At 37.1% G+C, this 17,373-nt stretch overlaps 1 protein-coding gene across 6 annotated transcripts in view; it reads right to left on the bottom strand.

Moving 5' to 3' along the window:
* Window positions 1-248: 248 nt before the first annotated feature.
* Window positions 249-17,373, bottom strand: part of USP46 (ubiquitin specific peptidase 46) — a 31,323-nt gene continuing 14,198 nt past the window's right edge. For 2 of the 6 annotated variants that reach the window (XM_035551750.2, XM_035551774.2), the window contains 7 exons: window positions 16,544-16,773; window positions 12,847-12,923; window positions 8,782-8,865; window positions 8,299-8,496; window positions 7,732-7,810; window positions 6,598-6,747; window positions 286-3,402 (listed from right to left, as the gene is read on the bottom strand). In XM_035551750.2, the coding sequence (XP_035407643.1) occupies window positions 6,646-6,747; window positions 7,732-7,810; window positions 8,299-8,496; window positions 8,782-8,865; window positions 12,847-12,923; window positions 16,544-16,773 (770 nt within the window). In that variant the 3' untranslated portion in view covers window positions 286-3,402; window positions 6,598-6,645. Of the gene's footprint in view, window positions 6,748-7,731; window positions 7,811-8,298; window positions 8,497-8,781; window positions 8,866-12,846; window positions 12,924-16,543; window positions 16,774-17,373 lie in introns of all 6 variants that reach the window. The other 4 variants (XR_004779477.2, XR_004779474.2, XM_050710468.1 and 1 more) reach the window with 4 other exon arrangements.

Raw genomic sequence — 17,373 nt, 5'->3', positions numbered from 1 at the left:
CCAAGACAACTCACGGCCTGCATGCAAAACGCGTTCCCTTGACACACTTCAGAGGCAGTTAGCCCCAGTGGCAAAACGGAAGCACTCCACTACATGAAATAACAAGCAAGCATCAACAGTCTCCCCACCGGTAAGTTTACAGGCACCTTGCACTCAGAAGCATTTTGTGCAACACCTAACATCAATGTTCAGCCTTAGTCTGGCTCCAGCTGAATTCAAGGCAAGCTGAATGGAAACAAGATCAGTTTAGGGAGTTTATTTTATGTAAAATATAAACATGTTAACAGGAGAAAATATGTTTTCTTATGTTACAACCTTAATATCCAACATGAGGTTTATCTTACAGTTCTGCAGATAGCGCAGGGTTTAATTACATGTACATGATTAAAAAGAGCAGATACTCAACTGTACACACACACGGCATATTGTACCCTTTACAAGAAATTCAGTATTTTATGTGTCCCCAGATGTATGCCTAATAGTTTTACTACCTCTTACTCCATTCAAAAAACTAGCACAAAATACTTAATTAGTTTTTCTATGATTGCACCTTTTTGACCAGGTAGGTAGGGACTGCATATTTACAAACAGATATACATATCCAAAGCCTCAGACAAAACAGCCCTTTCCACATTTCCTCCTCTTTTTTTTTTTTTTTCTTCTCTTCTTCGCCACTACTCTACACTCATATTCATACAATAATGCTGACTTTACTCCTGAAGAGTCACAGGTAAGTTACAGAGCTCCTGTTAGTGCTCTTTAATGAAAGTCACTGAAGCTGGAATTTTTTTCCACGATAAACACTTGAATCTGTAACACAGCTGCCCTCAAGTTGCTTAGGGTTAGAATGAGAGTTGAGAAAAGGACTAGAAAATAATACAGTATCTGAACACAGTGTCATGGGATGCTTGCAGATACGAACACCATGAATAATAGAAAGCTGATGTTTGAGCACAGCTTCTTTGAGGAATGTATTCCTACTAATGAGAGTTTGAGGTTGTGGGGAGAAGGGCTGCAAATATTTCTTAATTATCTACTGTGGCAGGCTGTGGTGAACTACAGGGTGTCTTCACAGAGGGTTTGTTTCTGCCACTTTGGAACCCGTAGGAGAAGGGTTAGGATTATCTAGGGGATGGAGCACTGACTTCATCTGGGTAAGCTGAGAGTTAAGATGCTGTGTGCCGTCCAGCTCCTCCTACAAACTACTAAGCTAACACAAAAAAATCACTCTTTAAGAGTCTTTCATACAGCAAAGTTGCCACCTGTAACAGCCTTCATCGGAAGCATTAAGCTGTTAAATTGCCCATTGTAAATGGCACACACAAGTTAATTTATTTTACATTGTGCAATGGTCCCAGCCCTGATAACCCAGTGAAGCAGAATTATTAAAGAATTATAGCAACTCTGAGAGCGTGAATAAAGGGAGCTATGTGCAGCCTCATATTAAATCCTCCAGGCAAAGCCAGCAAGCAAACCTCCTAGGGGGTAAAGAATCATTAGTGTGTAAAAAGGTGTGGGCTTAGCCCAGCTGGTCCCATCAGGTGGGCACATACCTGGTAGGTGTTGTTTGACCTTGTATGCAAAAATGCTAATCTAAATCATTCTTGTGGATGGGTTCAAGCAATCTCCCCAAAGTAATGCACATTAGCTGGAAAGAAATTAAAAGGGTGTCTTTGAGGCTTGCCAAGGGCTGTTTAAATATTCAGTGCCATGTTAAATTGATAAGAAACACCTCACCAACAGAACTGCAGCAACAGGAAAAAGTCCTGGTCTTTTCATTGATCGAAGAGAGTACAATGTCTAAAATAAATTAACAACAACCTTTTGCAATTAGTTTTGCACTAACAAAGCAAAGTCAGTGATTTTCTGATATAGTTACCATCAACACTGCTCTGCAAGAAATATTCAGCATCTTTGATAGATGGAGTGTTATTATTTTATTTTTTACTAGCATGTATCCTACCTCTTTCCTTTATATGAGCCCAAGTGGAGAGAAGGAAGATACAGAAAGATTGCTCTCCTTGCTTGTACTCACATGAAGGCCAAGAATAAATGCAGCTCTTAAGATTACTCATGTTTGAGATTGCACAGAGCACAGGTAAAATGGCAAATAGAGCACTATGTGCATTATCAGTTGATTGACAGGTAAGTGTTTGGTAAAAGAGAATATTCTTGGGAGAAGTGGAGCTTTTCTAAATTATGGTCATTAATAACTGTGTAACAGAAGGAAGTATTGCAGCCATTCCATTCTTTATCTGTAGTCTTGCAGATAGAGTGCAAAAAATGCTGTGAAATCTGAGGTGTAAGTGCAATTCATCACATACATATTGCTACAGAAGGTGAGAGGACAGACACACTATAAATACTGCATCCTTGTCATCCTTGCAGTGTTTACAGTGTGTTTGCCCTCTCACCTTCCACAGCAATATGAACAAATACATATGAACAAATTTGTGCTTCCCAGATTTACAGCCCAACTAGGACTACAAACATAGAAATGGAAATTGGGTTGTAACTAGAGATGCTGCATCACAAGCAGAAGGTTGCAAAAGCAAAAAGACAACAGCAAAGCGTTAAGCTGATTGGAATTTCACAAGATTGACACTGATGCTTAAAGTGCTTAGGTTGGTTACATTTAAAAACTTAAAGTATGTAAAAATTAAAACAGAAAACTAATAATATTAACTACGTAAGTTATTATACAAATACATTAACAGAGAAACAAAAGAGAAATAAATTAAAACAGACTTTGATAAAAGTTCTAACATGGAACAGGTATAAATCCAAAACTTCTTAATATTACTAGCACACATTTAGCTATAAGATACTGCTCAAACTTGCCAGCCACACGCAGCGAAAATGTGATAAATCAAGAAGGGGCTGCTGCTGAGAGACATCAAATCACTGGCAGCTGCAAGTTGTCAGCTCCAGTCCCAAGTAGGTGATGTTGTTACAGATGGGAGAATTAAATGTAATGTCTGAAGATAAAAGACAGGTGTGGTAGCACGTTAGGACCCACCACATAACATGAATTTTAATTTCAGCTTAAGTCTTTAATACCTTTATTCATTCTAATGTGAAGGAAACACCTACTGCTTTATTTCCTTTACTACAACTGCTAAAGGAACAAGATCTTTAAGATGTTATCTGCTGCTCTGTGGTAACTGTAAATTATTAAAATTGAATTGACAGAAGCAATTTGGGGACTTAATTGCAACATGGTGTTCTGCTTCACCGATATGGTTCCTCCATCACTCCCTCTCTGCCTCCCTCTGCTGTGTCCCAGAAATAGAAATTACATAAAATCCTGACAGCCTGTTCTGCGGAACATTGAAGTTGAGGTCTAAGCTCATCCTCTAAGATAACTGATTCATCAGCACTGCAGTGCTTCATCGGGTTTACCTGAAAAACAGCACAGGACAAAAGTGTTCTTTTTCAAAGCAAGAACATGGTAGTAAGTTTTATAAACTTCTCGGTAACAACACATGAAACAAGTAGAGAACTTCAGATGTCATTAGGCCTAATACACTCAGAACCATAAAAACAGTCATTTTAGGGAAGTACAGGACACTCATAGACACCTGTGCTATATTTTTATGTTCTAGAGGCTGACTGAAAAACTTTGATTGTCCTAGACATTTTACCATTTTTTCTCATAAGAGACTGGAAATCTATATATAAGCTTAAGAAAGGATTACATTTTTTTTTAATCAACTAAAATATTTTACATCGTAATATTGTTCCTGTGACAATCCTAATCCTGCAAAATGTGCTTAATTTGACATAGATAGAACTTCTCCTGACTGAAGAACATTTATTTATTTATTTATTTAGAATCAAAAGAAAATGCTCCTTACTTTAGCTGGCATTAGCATAAAGTGAATGTTCCACGATTTTCAGAGTTGATGTCAAACCACTGACTGGTGAGATACCAGTGATGTGATCTCGAACTCCTGCTATAAGTACCTGTACAATATTTTCTCATAAATCTTACGCATCTCTTCTCATTTGTAACAGAAGAGTTGGGCAATTCATTTTTAACACAGTTTTCACACTTTATGAAAAGCAGTAATGTACAACAGTTATCTGTATGTTTTACAACCTAGAGCTGTCTTGCAGCTGGAGAAAAGCAAAGATTAGTATCCTATACTTGATCATTTATATATTACTTCATTTTTATTAACATTAAAAAATCATTTTTCAGATAAGTTAATTCAAATATGAAAAACTTTTCCTAAAATTGAACTGATCTTAAAGTTATTTTTACGCAAAAATACTTTACATACAAACACGAGCCTCAAACATTCAATTGATACATTAAGAATGTATTTTTTGTTGCTTGCTTTAAAACTGAAGAATGCCCTGTGAATTTTCTGTAGTAAACTGTAAAGTACAGACTCTTGGACCAATACTGATGACTGCTGAACTGGAGTGTCTTCATTCACAATCAGGAAACACTCCTGTTATAAAAGGCAAGTGATTATTATACTTTTAATGTGGCAATTCTGAATGCTCATAAATACATCCATTAAAGAAGGATATGCAGGTTTAGCTTTTCAGTGGAAAAATCTCCTGGGCCTCAGCGAGAGCCGGTCTCCTGTATGATGTCTGTCTTTTGTGTTACAGACAGAACATTTCATTCCATCATCAATAAAAGGACAACAACTGCATCCCAATTATGCTTGTCTTTAGCCTGCATATCAACCTTCATTCATGTGAATGATCTCTGCAGACCTCTACTGTTACTCACCTACCTCAGTACTCTAAGGTTACATTCTACGTGTTTTCTTGTATTGGTATAACATGATAAACCACATATAATGTTATATGAAAAGTCCACTTTTGTTTCTCCTTCAGTGTAAAGTGCTATGTTTCCTTTGTTTACAAAATGGCCATTGATAAATCCAGCTGTTCAGCTGGTGTTACAGTAGAAGCTAGTATTTCATTTTCACTGTTATTCAACAAAAAGATACTCCACATTCACAGTAGATTACAATGAAAAATGTTTTTCTCTTTCCTACAGAAAACTAAAATATAACATTTAGCTCTGCTTCTAAAGCCATTTTCTGAAACAGTGTCTGCCATAAAGTGGTAGGCAGGCTTCTAAAAGAAAAGTACCAAAAGCAACATTGACTAATAAATACCAAACAAGAGTGAATAAAGTATAACAAGCAGAAATACAGTTTGTGAGATGAGAAAATTTCCTTGTAAATACTGGAACCAACTTTCAGTCCCCTTGAAGACAGCAGGAGTTTCTTTGCTGTTGACTTCATTGGAATAGGTATTTGGCTACTGGGGTTCAAGCATTGCATAAAGGAGTGTCAAACCAAGCAAGCTAACCCGGTGTTACCACTGCCTCATCCTGCTTTCCATCTTTCCTCATACCCTGTTGACACTTTCTTCTACATTCTTTTTTTGCCAAATTCTAGTATGTGTGTTCAGCAGTTTTATTAACCAGTGCATGACTACTGCCAGCCAAATTCACCCAGAAAAATCAGAAACAGTTGCACTAAGCCTTTTGATATTTTTAAAATCAGACCCTCAAGAGCCCTATTGTGGTGATCCAAATGCTATCACATATGGCTAAAACACTAGCAATGGCATATACATGGCAGCGTGTGTAAATTAATGGTTGTTATATGCTGTTACGTTGCTAAGAAATGGACTTCTTCTTGAGAAATGTACATGGGACCTACAGATATTCAGAAAAGACAGGATCAAGCCCTGTCTTATGTATTATACCAACAACACACATTTAGCAGGACTGCGTAATTTCAGTCCTGGTGGATATGTTGTACGTGCGCAGTGTTGGTATCTCCGCAAACTAAATCAAGTAAGGACTTTATTATACTGTTTCAACAGAAAGATAAGACCAGTCTCTATAAATGTTACTTATCTCTGTGTCATATGTGTCATCCAGTGCTCTCTAAGTTCTGAAATCTCACCTAGCTGTACTATCGCATGGTTAGCACACTGACTGGATATACAGCATTACTTTGTTCCATTGCAATTTAACTCCCTCTATGTGAATGTTAGGCCTGAAGTTATAAACTGAAAGTTTTTAAAAACCCAAAGCTTAAGTGATTTTGGAAGAATATCTTTGCAGGGGAGAGTAACATGTTAAAAAATAAATAAAAAAAATCCCCTATGCAACCACAATTCCAGTCATTATGAAGCAGATTTTTTTTCATACACTTAAATTGGGTAAGTATATGTCAGAGTGTATTTAAGGGAATGCTTTGTAAATCAAAACACCCCAAAGTCATTTAGAAAGCTTTAAACAATTTTGCCCTAAATGCAATGAACACTTCCATATAAAATACCACTCTAGCTGGATTGGGTTTAACAGTTGACATCCAGATCTTATTATCTGTAAATGTTAGTCCATATAAATTCCACTAAAATCTGACTGCAATTAAATTTTCAATCAGTCTTAAAAACAACAAACTAACCCCCCTCGCCAAAATAAAGTTCTGCATGTCAAAAGTGAATGGTTATAGTCAATACCACGTGGACTGTTTAATAGGAGACAGACTTATCATTGTTCAACCATACAAGATGTGGTCATTGTAAAGGTTGGTTCAGGGGGGGCATCACCTTCTTTGCGTGCAGCATTGTGGTGTGCAATTGTCACAGTTTGCCAAGTCACTCTCTTGATTGATAGAATAAAATATAACCAGACTCTGAATTTTTTGATATATCAGAGGTCAGTCCATAGAATTCTTCAATAGCTTGAGCATCTATTTTCTGCAAGATAAATAGAATCGTTTATGTACAGTTAGGTTAAAGAAATACCAAGCATGGATTAAATGGCTTTGTAAAAACAAAAGACAAATTCAGTTATATGTTTCAGAGGAGCAATTAACAAATTCTGTTTGCAGTTCAGGCTCTGAAAGGGTAATGTTTAGGGGCTAAATCCTACTGATTGCACTCATGAAGTCAATAGAAGTGTTTGTCTCAGAGAACCTAACTGAATTAAGGCTTTTTCTAGTAACAGAGACTCTTTTGAATGCAGTAGTGAACACTGGCAAAAAGCATGAATGTGACCATGCAACCTCATCTTTCTGAGAGGTGACAGAAACCTTCTTCAAGATATGCACCATTCCCAGTGGTCCCAAAGTGCTTACTCTACTCCAATGGATTTAAACCTGGGAAACAAGACTCAAGACCTCAGTTTTGTCAGGTGCCAGAGTGACATAAAGGGTTTGCTTGGGAATTAATTGTTCTGTGCTTAGAATCTGTGATAGTTGTGGACCAGACCTTGTTCTAATTTACATTCAGACAATCCCAGATGGACTACAGAGTTCAGACTTTCTCATAACTTCCCAGTTGTTCAGGAATTAAAATCCTACAGCAAACCTAACTTTAACCAGTCCAGTTTTGCCTAGTGTTATTGCCAAAGATTGCAAAATAGTTCCTGCAATGAATTAAATTGATTTTATTACATAGAGAGAACATTCCAAATTAAACTCTCAAAATCTGATATTAAAAATGTTTGATGTTGCTCTGAAATAAAACAACCCCCTTTGACATTGACAGGGTACAAACTGCACAATTAATCATTCTGTTTGCAATCCTACTTCCTAACTGAGCTGAGCTAAATGTCACATTACAACCAAGCTGTGACTTCGCAGAGTAGTAATCTATACCCAGATCTGGATCAGAATTTTAATTCCAAATTGAGAAGAGAACATAAACAAATGTTATGCTTGTGGCCTTCAGCATACTGACCTCTACAATGTCATCATCAAACAAGAGCCAAAATCCATGACTTTTCACAATAGTAATGTAATGCCCACGATTTGGTCCACTAAAAAGCAAAACAAGAAATAAAAATAAAAATCATAAAACCTGTAATAACTTTAGAAGGCACTATTGGTTCCATTTTGATAAATCACATGTCTATATTAAAGCAGACTGAATTATAAATACATGTTAAGAAGAACATAGTAAACCCACCTGTGGTGGTACAGTGGAAATGTTCTCTTTTCCCTTTTTGCCTTGTTGCAGTGACTTAATCAGCTAAAAGCTAAATGTGTTGTCTTCATCTGTTCTACAACCATTTGCAAATTAACCTACAGAGTACTTAACAATTTGCTCATAGCAGAAATCAGCTAAGGCAAATATTTTAAGAGATTCAGGCCAAGATACATGCAAGCTGGTGCAGCAGCATGGTGTATGTCCCCCCTCCCACTCTCCCTCCATTTTGTCAGGCATGCCTCTGCCCTTGACAAACGCCTGGAATGGGCAATAGCTAGAGAAAAGCAATAGCTTGAGATAGACATGAAAGTGTCTTACCTTCCACAGTGAACAACAACAGCTACCAAGTCATACATCCGATCTAAGTTGACAGCATCACCAGATGTGTTGAAGAGACGTAACTCCAGAGGAAATACTACACGATATGACAGCTTAGTATACCTGTGCAATTGTTCCATATACTTGAATCTCTTAAGGTGTAAGGCAAGAATCATTGGCAGCTTTTTTACTCGCATCCTGTGAAACCATTAGAGTGCACACGATAAAGACCTGCCCAGTTCAAAGCCACTCTTTCCTTGATGAGTAAATGTTTGCATTAAAAAAGCACCTTGTAAGTAACACTAGTCTACTAGCAGTAGCATCTACAGTAAAACTTGTGATAGTTTTGAAACTGTCTGTAGGTCCTCTGGCCCCCAGAGAGTGTGCCTTTGGGGTGCAAGCAATCTAAACACAATGAATTTCAAGGAGGAGGCTTGTCAAAGCCCAGGAGGGATATAGTGAAATACCCTACTCTTTGCTTACCTTTTCTGTGCCTCTTGTTTACTGCAGCAAGTTTCACAGTAGTATTTCTGTTCACTACATAATGTTTCTGTGTTGCTGAAGTCTCTGTAAATAAATACAGTCATCAGTTCTTAAAGGTTCTTAATACTTTTGCCCCAGTACCACACTTGGTCTGTGGAACTGGAACCCTAAAAAGACACACATGAAGAAATCTTGTTTCCACTGACATCCACTTTTCTATAGCACCTAAATCAACAATACTGGGGTTTGCAAAGGGACTAGGGGTATCTGACTGCTGTGACAGCCCTGTGTTTTGTGCTGAGGCCCTACATACTATACAGGGGAAGGTCAGGTGTCTCTAACTGAGATCTACATCCTCATCTCTTACATGTCAAGGGGCTGCCTAGAGTTCAATGTAGTTGCTCAATCCATCCAGTGCCTTTTAAATTATTTGCAGAATGGACTATCTTCAAGTGCACTTCAGTCACTCACAAATAGATCACATTTTATGGTGTTCTTCTGTAAGATAGGCTTGAATCCTCTTATGCAGAAGAAATAAATTGAATTCAGTCTTCTGTATCCTCTAACCTCTGAACCATTATCCAGAAGTTATGTGATTATACTTTCTTGTTGTCTAAAAAGGAAAGTGACAGCTACTATAGCAGTTTTCCTAAATACCTATCAAGTAAATATGCTTAGAAATGTTTCTGGACTGAGCTTCTGAATTGAGAGAAGCAGAGGAAGACCTGGCTTGATAATGCTGCTCTGTTCACAGAAAAGATTTGCTATAGTCAACATGCTAATATTCTTGGGAACACAATTTTAGGTATCTAAAATACTTAACTGGAAAAAAATGGCAGTGATTTTTTTGTCACCTCAAGTGTTACATTACAGCTGAGCAGGTGTTTTGAGAACTGTAAATACAGACATAAACACCTATCTTCCACTTCAGACACACAGGTTTTCTTGCGACTCTGAGCTTTAAATAGATGTATCTGAATCACAAGATGGTTTGGGTTGGAAGGCACCTTTAGAGATCATCTAGTCCAACTTTCCTACCATGCCAGGGACACCTCTGACTAGATCAGGTTGCCCAAGGACCTGTCCAACCAGGCCTTAAAGATTCAGATGTTTCTGAAGAACAGAACTGTCCTGTTGATTGCACCTACGTTGTTGTACCTGACAGAGTTCTGAATTCCAGACAAATTCAGTCCCAGCAATAAGCTTCGTTCTGCCATTGCAGCCCATGTGCACAGAGGCTGAAGCTACGCTGCCTGCAAGGTTAGCCTCCCCTCACAGCAGGCAGCTCCAGACTCCTCTTAGAAAGGCAAGGGGAGGATTCCTCACGATTATTTTTATCTGGCATCATCACCACAGGGGCAGATGGGAGAGAGAGATGGGAGAGAAGACTGTATGGATTGCCAGGGCATGGGTATTAGGTTACTTCCACAACTTGTGGGAATTTTCCATTTTCAAGTTTAAGTTCTTTATGATTGATAGTTATAGTAAGATCTCTCATGCTCTATTTCCTTTGGGGAAAGGGAGGTATGCAGGTGAAAATTAGATGTTTTTGTTGCCCTTTACAACTGCAGCTTTGGTAGTTGTTTCATCAATCAGGAATTTTCAGCATTAGATGTTTCACAGTTAAAAACAGCTGATCATTGGAGTTCAGGCAGTCTGCATGTACAAGAACTACAGGCTTGAGGAACCTTTCTCTACAACTGCAGAGCTAGTTTCAAGACATTTCCAGCTATCTCCTGTTCCAGGAATGGGCCAATCTTCATTCTGTTTATATGGTACTTTAACAGGAAAAGGGAATTTTTAACTACACCCGCTCAAGACATACTAATTCAACATTGACCCTATATGCTCCCACACTTCTAGTCATTCTACAAGCTCAATGCTACAGTGCAGAAGATGCTTTCAGTTGTTTATATGCATAAATAGTATAAAGTTTCTATTTTAAGAGATGACAGAATTCTTAGTGGAATAAAAAAAAGCACAGGCAGACTAGTTAACAGTTAGGATCAATGGACTGGTAAACTTTGCAACTCCTAGTGGAAATAAAAGTAATGGAAATGTACTATGTATGTTATTAAACTTTTGTTGCTTCAGGCCCAGTTGTCTACCCTGTGGAGTTAGACTATGCCAGAGGCTAGTATTCTTTGGATCTTTTCGATCTGAATAGCTATGGAAGTAACTGAAAAGAACCTTCATCCATAGTGGCAAAGAAATTCGTTTTACTGAAATGTTATATTGCAGAGATTTTCTTTAATTTGCCTTTTCAGTGCAGTAGTATTTAAAGCTTTAAAGTCACAGCAGAGCAGTTATCTTAAAAAGGATATAGTGAATTTTACAACAAGAATGGTAACTTGGTCATTCCTATTAGCAGTAACCACAAAAGCACTTACACCCTGTTTAATAATGAATAATGCAGTAGAGCAGTGAGAGGAAATCCATAGTCTCACTGAATATATGTTTTCTAAACAGAGGTAGACCTGTTTCTAGTGTGAAAGACAATCAGAAGAGATGACAGGTGATAACTCATTTATTTCTAGAAGAAACTATTTATTTCTTCCATTTATTTCTAGAAGAAACAATGGATAGATTTCAAATAGCATGGCATGTTGCTGGAGTAAGGCAGATGCTGTACTGCTGTGTATAAACAACTTTTGGGTATCCATACATTTCAGGACTGTGTAGATCTCTGCTGGAATATTGTGCATAGTTTTAGGCAACTGCACTTCAGGAAGGGGAATTCAAGAGAGAGGTTCAACTGGAGAGAATGCAGAAGAGTAATGAACATGAACAGAGACCTAGAGAAGATGATCTGTGAAAGAATGCTTGAACGACCTTAGGCTGTTTAACTTGAAGAAAAAAATAAAAAATAAAAAATAAAAAATAAAAAATAAAAAATAAAAAATAAAAAATAAACCCACAATTCTAGGAAGAGTGATGACATTCTGTATATAAACCACTGCTGCTAAGAGGAAGAGGAGCAACCCTTTTTTAATGCCCAGAGTACACAGGAGGTATGCAATGGAGCTACTACTGATAAAAGATCTTTTGGAACAGAAGGGACAAGCATCCCTACTTGAGGGCTAAGGACTTCTACAGTATCCTACAGGAGACTGAACTGAAACTGAGATGGAATGAACTTACTGCATCTAGCACTTCAAAATGTAACAATTGTTTTTTAGTACAGTTTTATCTACAGAGAAATCAGTGCTTTCTAACTCAGGAAGTGGTTAGTACCTCATATGCTTTCTCTCTCTGTAAATCTCAGTTTGGTGTGAGATGTCAGGCAACATCTCCTAGGTGTTCCAGAACAACTGCTAAAACTAAATGCAAGTTCAAAATTGTTAGCCACTGAAAGAGCTTGAAAGAGTAATATGGCCAATTGATAATCATTACCTCTGATCAGCAATACATTGTCTTAAACCTAGATATCGTTTTTTTGTATCAATGTCAAAACTCCATATATTTTAAATCTCTCAGGATAATCATCCATGTAAACCTGAAATTTATTTTGATCTCGGAAGTATTTAACAGTTAAGCATGTACTAAGAGCAGAACTGAGACTTAGAATGAAAGACTTCTCATTGTATTTTTAGGTTGAGACATAAAACAAGAAACTTACATGGCAGAAAAGTAGCCTTTTGGAACCTTTTGCCCTCTAGGGACTCTAGCACTCATTCTATAAGGCATACACTTGACTTTTAATATGCACATAAGTCCTAATCAACAAAGCACTTGACTAAAAGCTTAAAGATAAGCACACACAAATCTCTTTGAAGCCATTATTATTCTGCAGCAATTCTTCCAGATGACAAGGCAATAAATTATTTTCCCCGAGAGAGGAATCTTTTTTCTCTTCTAAACACAGGCACTGAAAGTGAGAGTAAAACAAAATCCATTAATGTGTATTTTGTCATTAGAGGAAACATCCAGTCTGCAGTAGTTTTCTTCTGCTTAGGAAAATCTCAAAAACCAATGTTATTCTACTTTTCTATTCTGTATTTACTAGACTTGGAAAATTTAACAAAGTCAGATAGACGTATCTTTCAAAGAGATGCATTCATTTACCTTAGACAGTGTGTAATTGATGTGTTCTGCTCCACATCAACAGAAAGGTCAAGAAAATCTTCATCTTTGCTACTAACCTGTGGCAAAGAATATACATGTAAAACAGATTTAGTAAAAATCATACATCCAAATGCTGTTTATGCCTATGTGCAAGTGCTGAAGATGGATCGATTTCTCAAAATAAATTGTGTAATTTATTTCAATGACTTAATTTTTTCTCTAGTTCAGCGTGACTGTATTCATTCTGTCAGGTTAGCAACCTGACCAATCCAGCTTTTATATCATTTAACTTCCATCTGTTCCACTTAGCCAAAACCACTGACCATGGATCAGTGGCTGCAGTTTCATGTCTATTAAAGGGAGAGCATCATCCCTTATGGTAGCTGTAACTGCGCTGTTACATATGTTCTCTGGTTATGCAACGCAGCCCAGCTCCTTATTACACTGGAGTTTTATTTATCTGTGTATAACATACTACATTATATAATCTCACTTTATACCCTACATAAGTATATCCGCTATTATGGACATAGAGAAGATACTTTCCAGCGATACTTTTCATGTTGGCATTCATTGAGAAGTGTCATTCAACCACTTTATGTTTTCTCTACAGTCAGTAGTTAAAAGCCTGTTACTGTGTTTCTTGTTGACAGACCTGCATTTCCCCTTTGAATATTGCTCCTGATCAATAATTTTGACCAGATTGAATAAGAGGTTACAGGTAAAAGCAGCAAAGTGTTAATATTTTGCAAAGTAATTATGATTTTGCTAATGTTTTGTTTACATGGAACAAGAGGAGAAAAAAATCTGATAAAGGGTGTTTTCAAAAACATTAACTAGGAATATTTCGGGAATGGCAGACATAAACAGATCTGGAAACATGCTGCAAGTAAAAGATCCCATTTTGGGTCATCTCAAATCTTAGAGAATACTAAAACTTCCTCATTATCTAAACAAATATTTTTGCAGATTAAAGAATGAAGTAGAACAGGTTATCAATTGAATTTCAAGATGCAGAGATTTTCTCTTCATCCATTAAGAGGCTTTTAAGGCCTTGAAAATCCAGAAAAGCCATCGTGTCTTTTTCAGATCACAGAAACCAAGACTGTAGCAAAATTACTTACTTTGCATGAATTTAGTCTTATTTGTAACAACCAATTCTGTTTATAAAATATTGCATGAACAGTCCATAGTTCTGTTCCTGTATCTGCATTTCCTTAGAATAACCAAACCACACAGGATAGCGAAGTTCAAATCAAGAACTTCAGTGAGGGGTTGAATCTGTTGTTCTGACCCAGGTCACTCATGCTCAGATCAATGCAAGCCCATGTATGTGGAAGTTATATACTGCTCTGAGCTCATCTTTGCATTATGTCAGGGATCCTATAAACATAGTGAGTGCAGCCCGTATCAGCCCTGAATCCAGAGGAACACCTTTAGCAGGATTAATTTTGATATTACCATGGATGTACAGAGGCATAAAGTGCATCCAAATAAAACGAACAGCAGTTCTTCAAACAAAAATCCTCTCTGAGACATGATTCTACTCAGCACAGGAAACCACAAAACTGGCAGCAATCAACTGCAGTATAAACACATAGCTAGAACTCAAAAGATAGAGCAACAAAACTTCAGAGAACATTGTGTCTCTGCTGCTGGAACTGAAGTTCTGACAGCCACACTGCATATCAAGGAGGTTAAATACTTGGAAAAGGCTTTGGCAAATACAGTGTTTCATCTGAACACCACAAGGAAGTTAGGAATTTTGTTGCTGATTTCAGCACATAAAATGTTTACAGACTAATTACAGAATAATACAGACCATAACTAAAGGTATCTAGAAAATCAGATTCAAACTGCACTCTTTGTGAGAATAAGAACTGTTGGAATCTGAATGATTCTTCATGCACAATATATTCGTATTTTAGCAAAGGGGTACCTTTTAACCCATTTTACTGTTTTCCAAAGATTTCAAGATACAGTAATAAAATATATATATATATATATATATATATATATAATGAACTAGAAAAGTATACTGAGTAGTAAACAGTATTTCTGCAATCACAGGAAGCTGCGGACAAGCCTTCCTACAGTGCTATTTTTTCCATAAAGCTTGGTCACTTGCAATTACAGATAGGGTATTGTGCAGTTTTGCTGTTACCCAAGGACACATCCTGACTTAGCACAATTTGTCTTGTGTAAACACTGGATATTAATTTAGAATTAGGCCACAACTGTTTAGAGAAGCTTGTCAGTTAAAAAAAAATAGTTCTACCCTTCCACTTAACTTGCTATTATTACTTGAGTTTTCATAATTGAAATAGATTAAATAATTAATTTTCGATCTCTCTCTCATGTATTCACTTAAACAATCTTGTTCCAGACTTGGTCCAACAACCACTTTTCTCATGTTGACTACCACTTTACCACTCTTCCTTGTCACTGAACCAAATCTCATGAGAAGTTGTATTTTCTTGGAGAACAGTGCTATTCTTTATGATTAAAGAATATCAGAATATGTTCTTTTAGATATCTGTTATGACCTGGGTAGGATTTACGTCACCTAACTTGGGCTGTCTGAAGTTAGACACTTAACCTCAGCCTGCTGTTGGAAGATGCCTTCTCGGGGCACCTCTTTCTATCTTCAGGCAGGTAATCTCAACAAAAAAGCTGTGTTTTCTTTAGATAAAGTCCATGGTAGCAATATTGGTCTGAGTTAAAAACACATCATTCTTAGGCGAGATCAGTTTGTTGATCAATTTAAAGCATTGCTGCAGAAACAATTGCAACAGCTCAGCACCATGGAATGAGAACAAGCAAGCTGCACAACAGCTGTACAACAAGCAAGAGTAGATAGAATACCTGATACTGCTCAAACCTTTATCTCATGAAACAGCCTAGAGACAGATGGAGAGAACTTCCTGAAGGAGCTCTTTTGTAATCTCTATCATCACAGAAGGAGCTGAGAAAAACAGTTTATCCTTGACAGCTACCTTTTAAATAGCAAAGGTTAGATAAGGCTAATTCCATCCTTTTTGGAAAGCCAGTTTCACTACTCAACCCCAAAACCAGGTTACTACTGTCTATGTTGGTCTGTCACATAGCAGCCCCACTGAGAATTTTTTCTTTCCTTTTTTTCTTTTTTCCCCCCTGTTTAAGTAGGAATGCGTGATTGGAAACCACAGAAATTTACAGGGGACTTGTGATCAGATTTACTAACTACAACTACTTTTTACTGGTACTTCAAACATAAGAAACTTCAAGCTGACAGAATCCTTTTAAAAATATTAGGAAGATACAAGAAAACATACGGTTTGTTAATAACAAACTCTCTGTATGTCAGTCACATTCTTAGGAATGAATTAACACAAATCCATTTAACTTTTCACTGGTTCTTGGGATAATGATGCAAATATCTTCTCCTGAAATCACAGTAATAAAGAAGTATACCGATTACCTAGCAAGGATTTTAGCTGTAGAGATAGGTATTATGACAGCAAGACTTGGCATAGGTTAGCCAAGTAACGCCTAGAAAAAAAAAATTTTAGAAAAGAATATACTCACTTCAAGAAGTAAAGTCTACAGGAAAATCCACAATTCTCAGATGTCTGAAAAGATTCATATATTTATATATATAAATTGTATCTATCTATTAATGGGCAACAACCAAAAAAAAATCTATCCCAATGCTTACGGTTTCACAGTTCAAACATCTAGTTTCGTTAGTCAGTGTTCCCTGAAAAATCTCATGCACCCAGGTGAGTTCTTGTTTATTATTCTCTTCAGCTTCATTCATGTTGCCATTTTTCAGTTTCCCATTTTGCTTTTCCTGTTTCTTCTCCTCCTGCAAAATGTCGGCGATGGTATTCAGCAAGTAATTTAAAAACTCATGTGCATCCTGCTGCATGTAGTTGTCAAAGAGATCTGCAGAACAGAGTCAAGATTTCCAAAGCTGAATATGTCTGTTCCTTCAAAAAAGCAAACTAAATTCATTACTTCTTTCCAAATACATACATTGGTCCTTGCTAAGCAAAGTACTCAGAATCATGACAAAGAAAAAGCAATTTTGCAGTCACGTTGCCTTCAGTGAGGCTACTTTGAGGGAAGGCTTCAATTCTAACCTAACTTCAGCTGTCTATAAGGTTAGGCTCATATTTGTTAGTTAGTTGTGTAGGCTCTCACTACAGTCAATGAAGAAAGCAGGATGATGACTCAACTCAGCCAACTCTCAGTGCCTCAGAAGGGTGTGAGAAATTGGATGACTACAGAGGGGACCAACATTAATTCCCTAGACTAGATGCTTAGTATTAGGCAGCACTGACTCCCACCCATATATTCCACATCACTCAGACACTAAGGAACATCACTGAGTTTGGACAGTAAGACACATGGCTGGGGAAAACAAAGACATTTGATGCTGACAAAGAACAGTAATAATAACACCATCTAACAAAGCTTATTTTTCACACACAAGTCTATTGAGCATGGACTTATTGTATTCCATACAAAATGCTTGTAGGAGGA

Source organism: Cygnus atratus, chromosome 4 (assembly GCF_013377495.2).
Source record: "Cygnus atratus isolate AKBS03 ecotype Queensland, Australia chromosome 4, CAtr_DNAZoo_HiC_assembly, whole genome shotgun sequence".
Lineage (NCBI taxonomy): Eukaryota > Metazoa > Chordata > Aves > Anseriformes > Anatidae > Cygnus > Cygnus atratus.
Note: the sequence above shows the minus strand (reverse complement) of the source record. Positions and strands in the feature narration are given on the sequence as shown.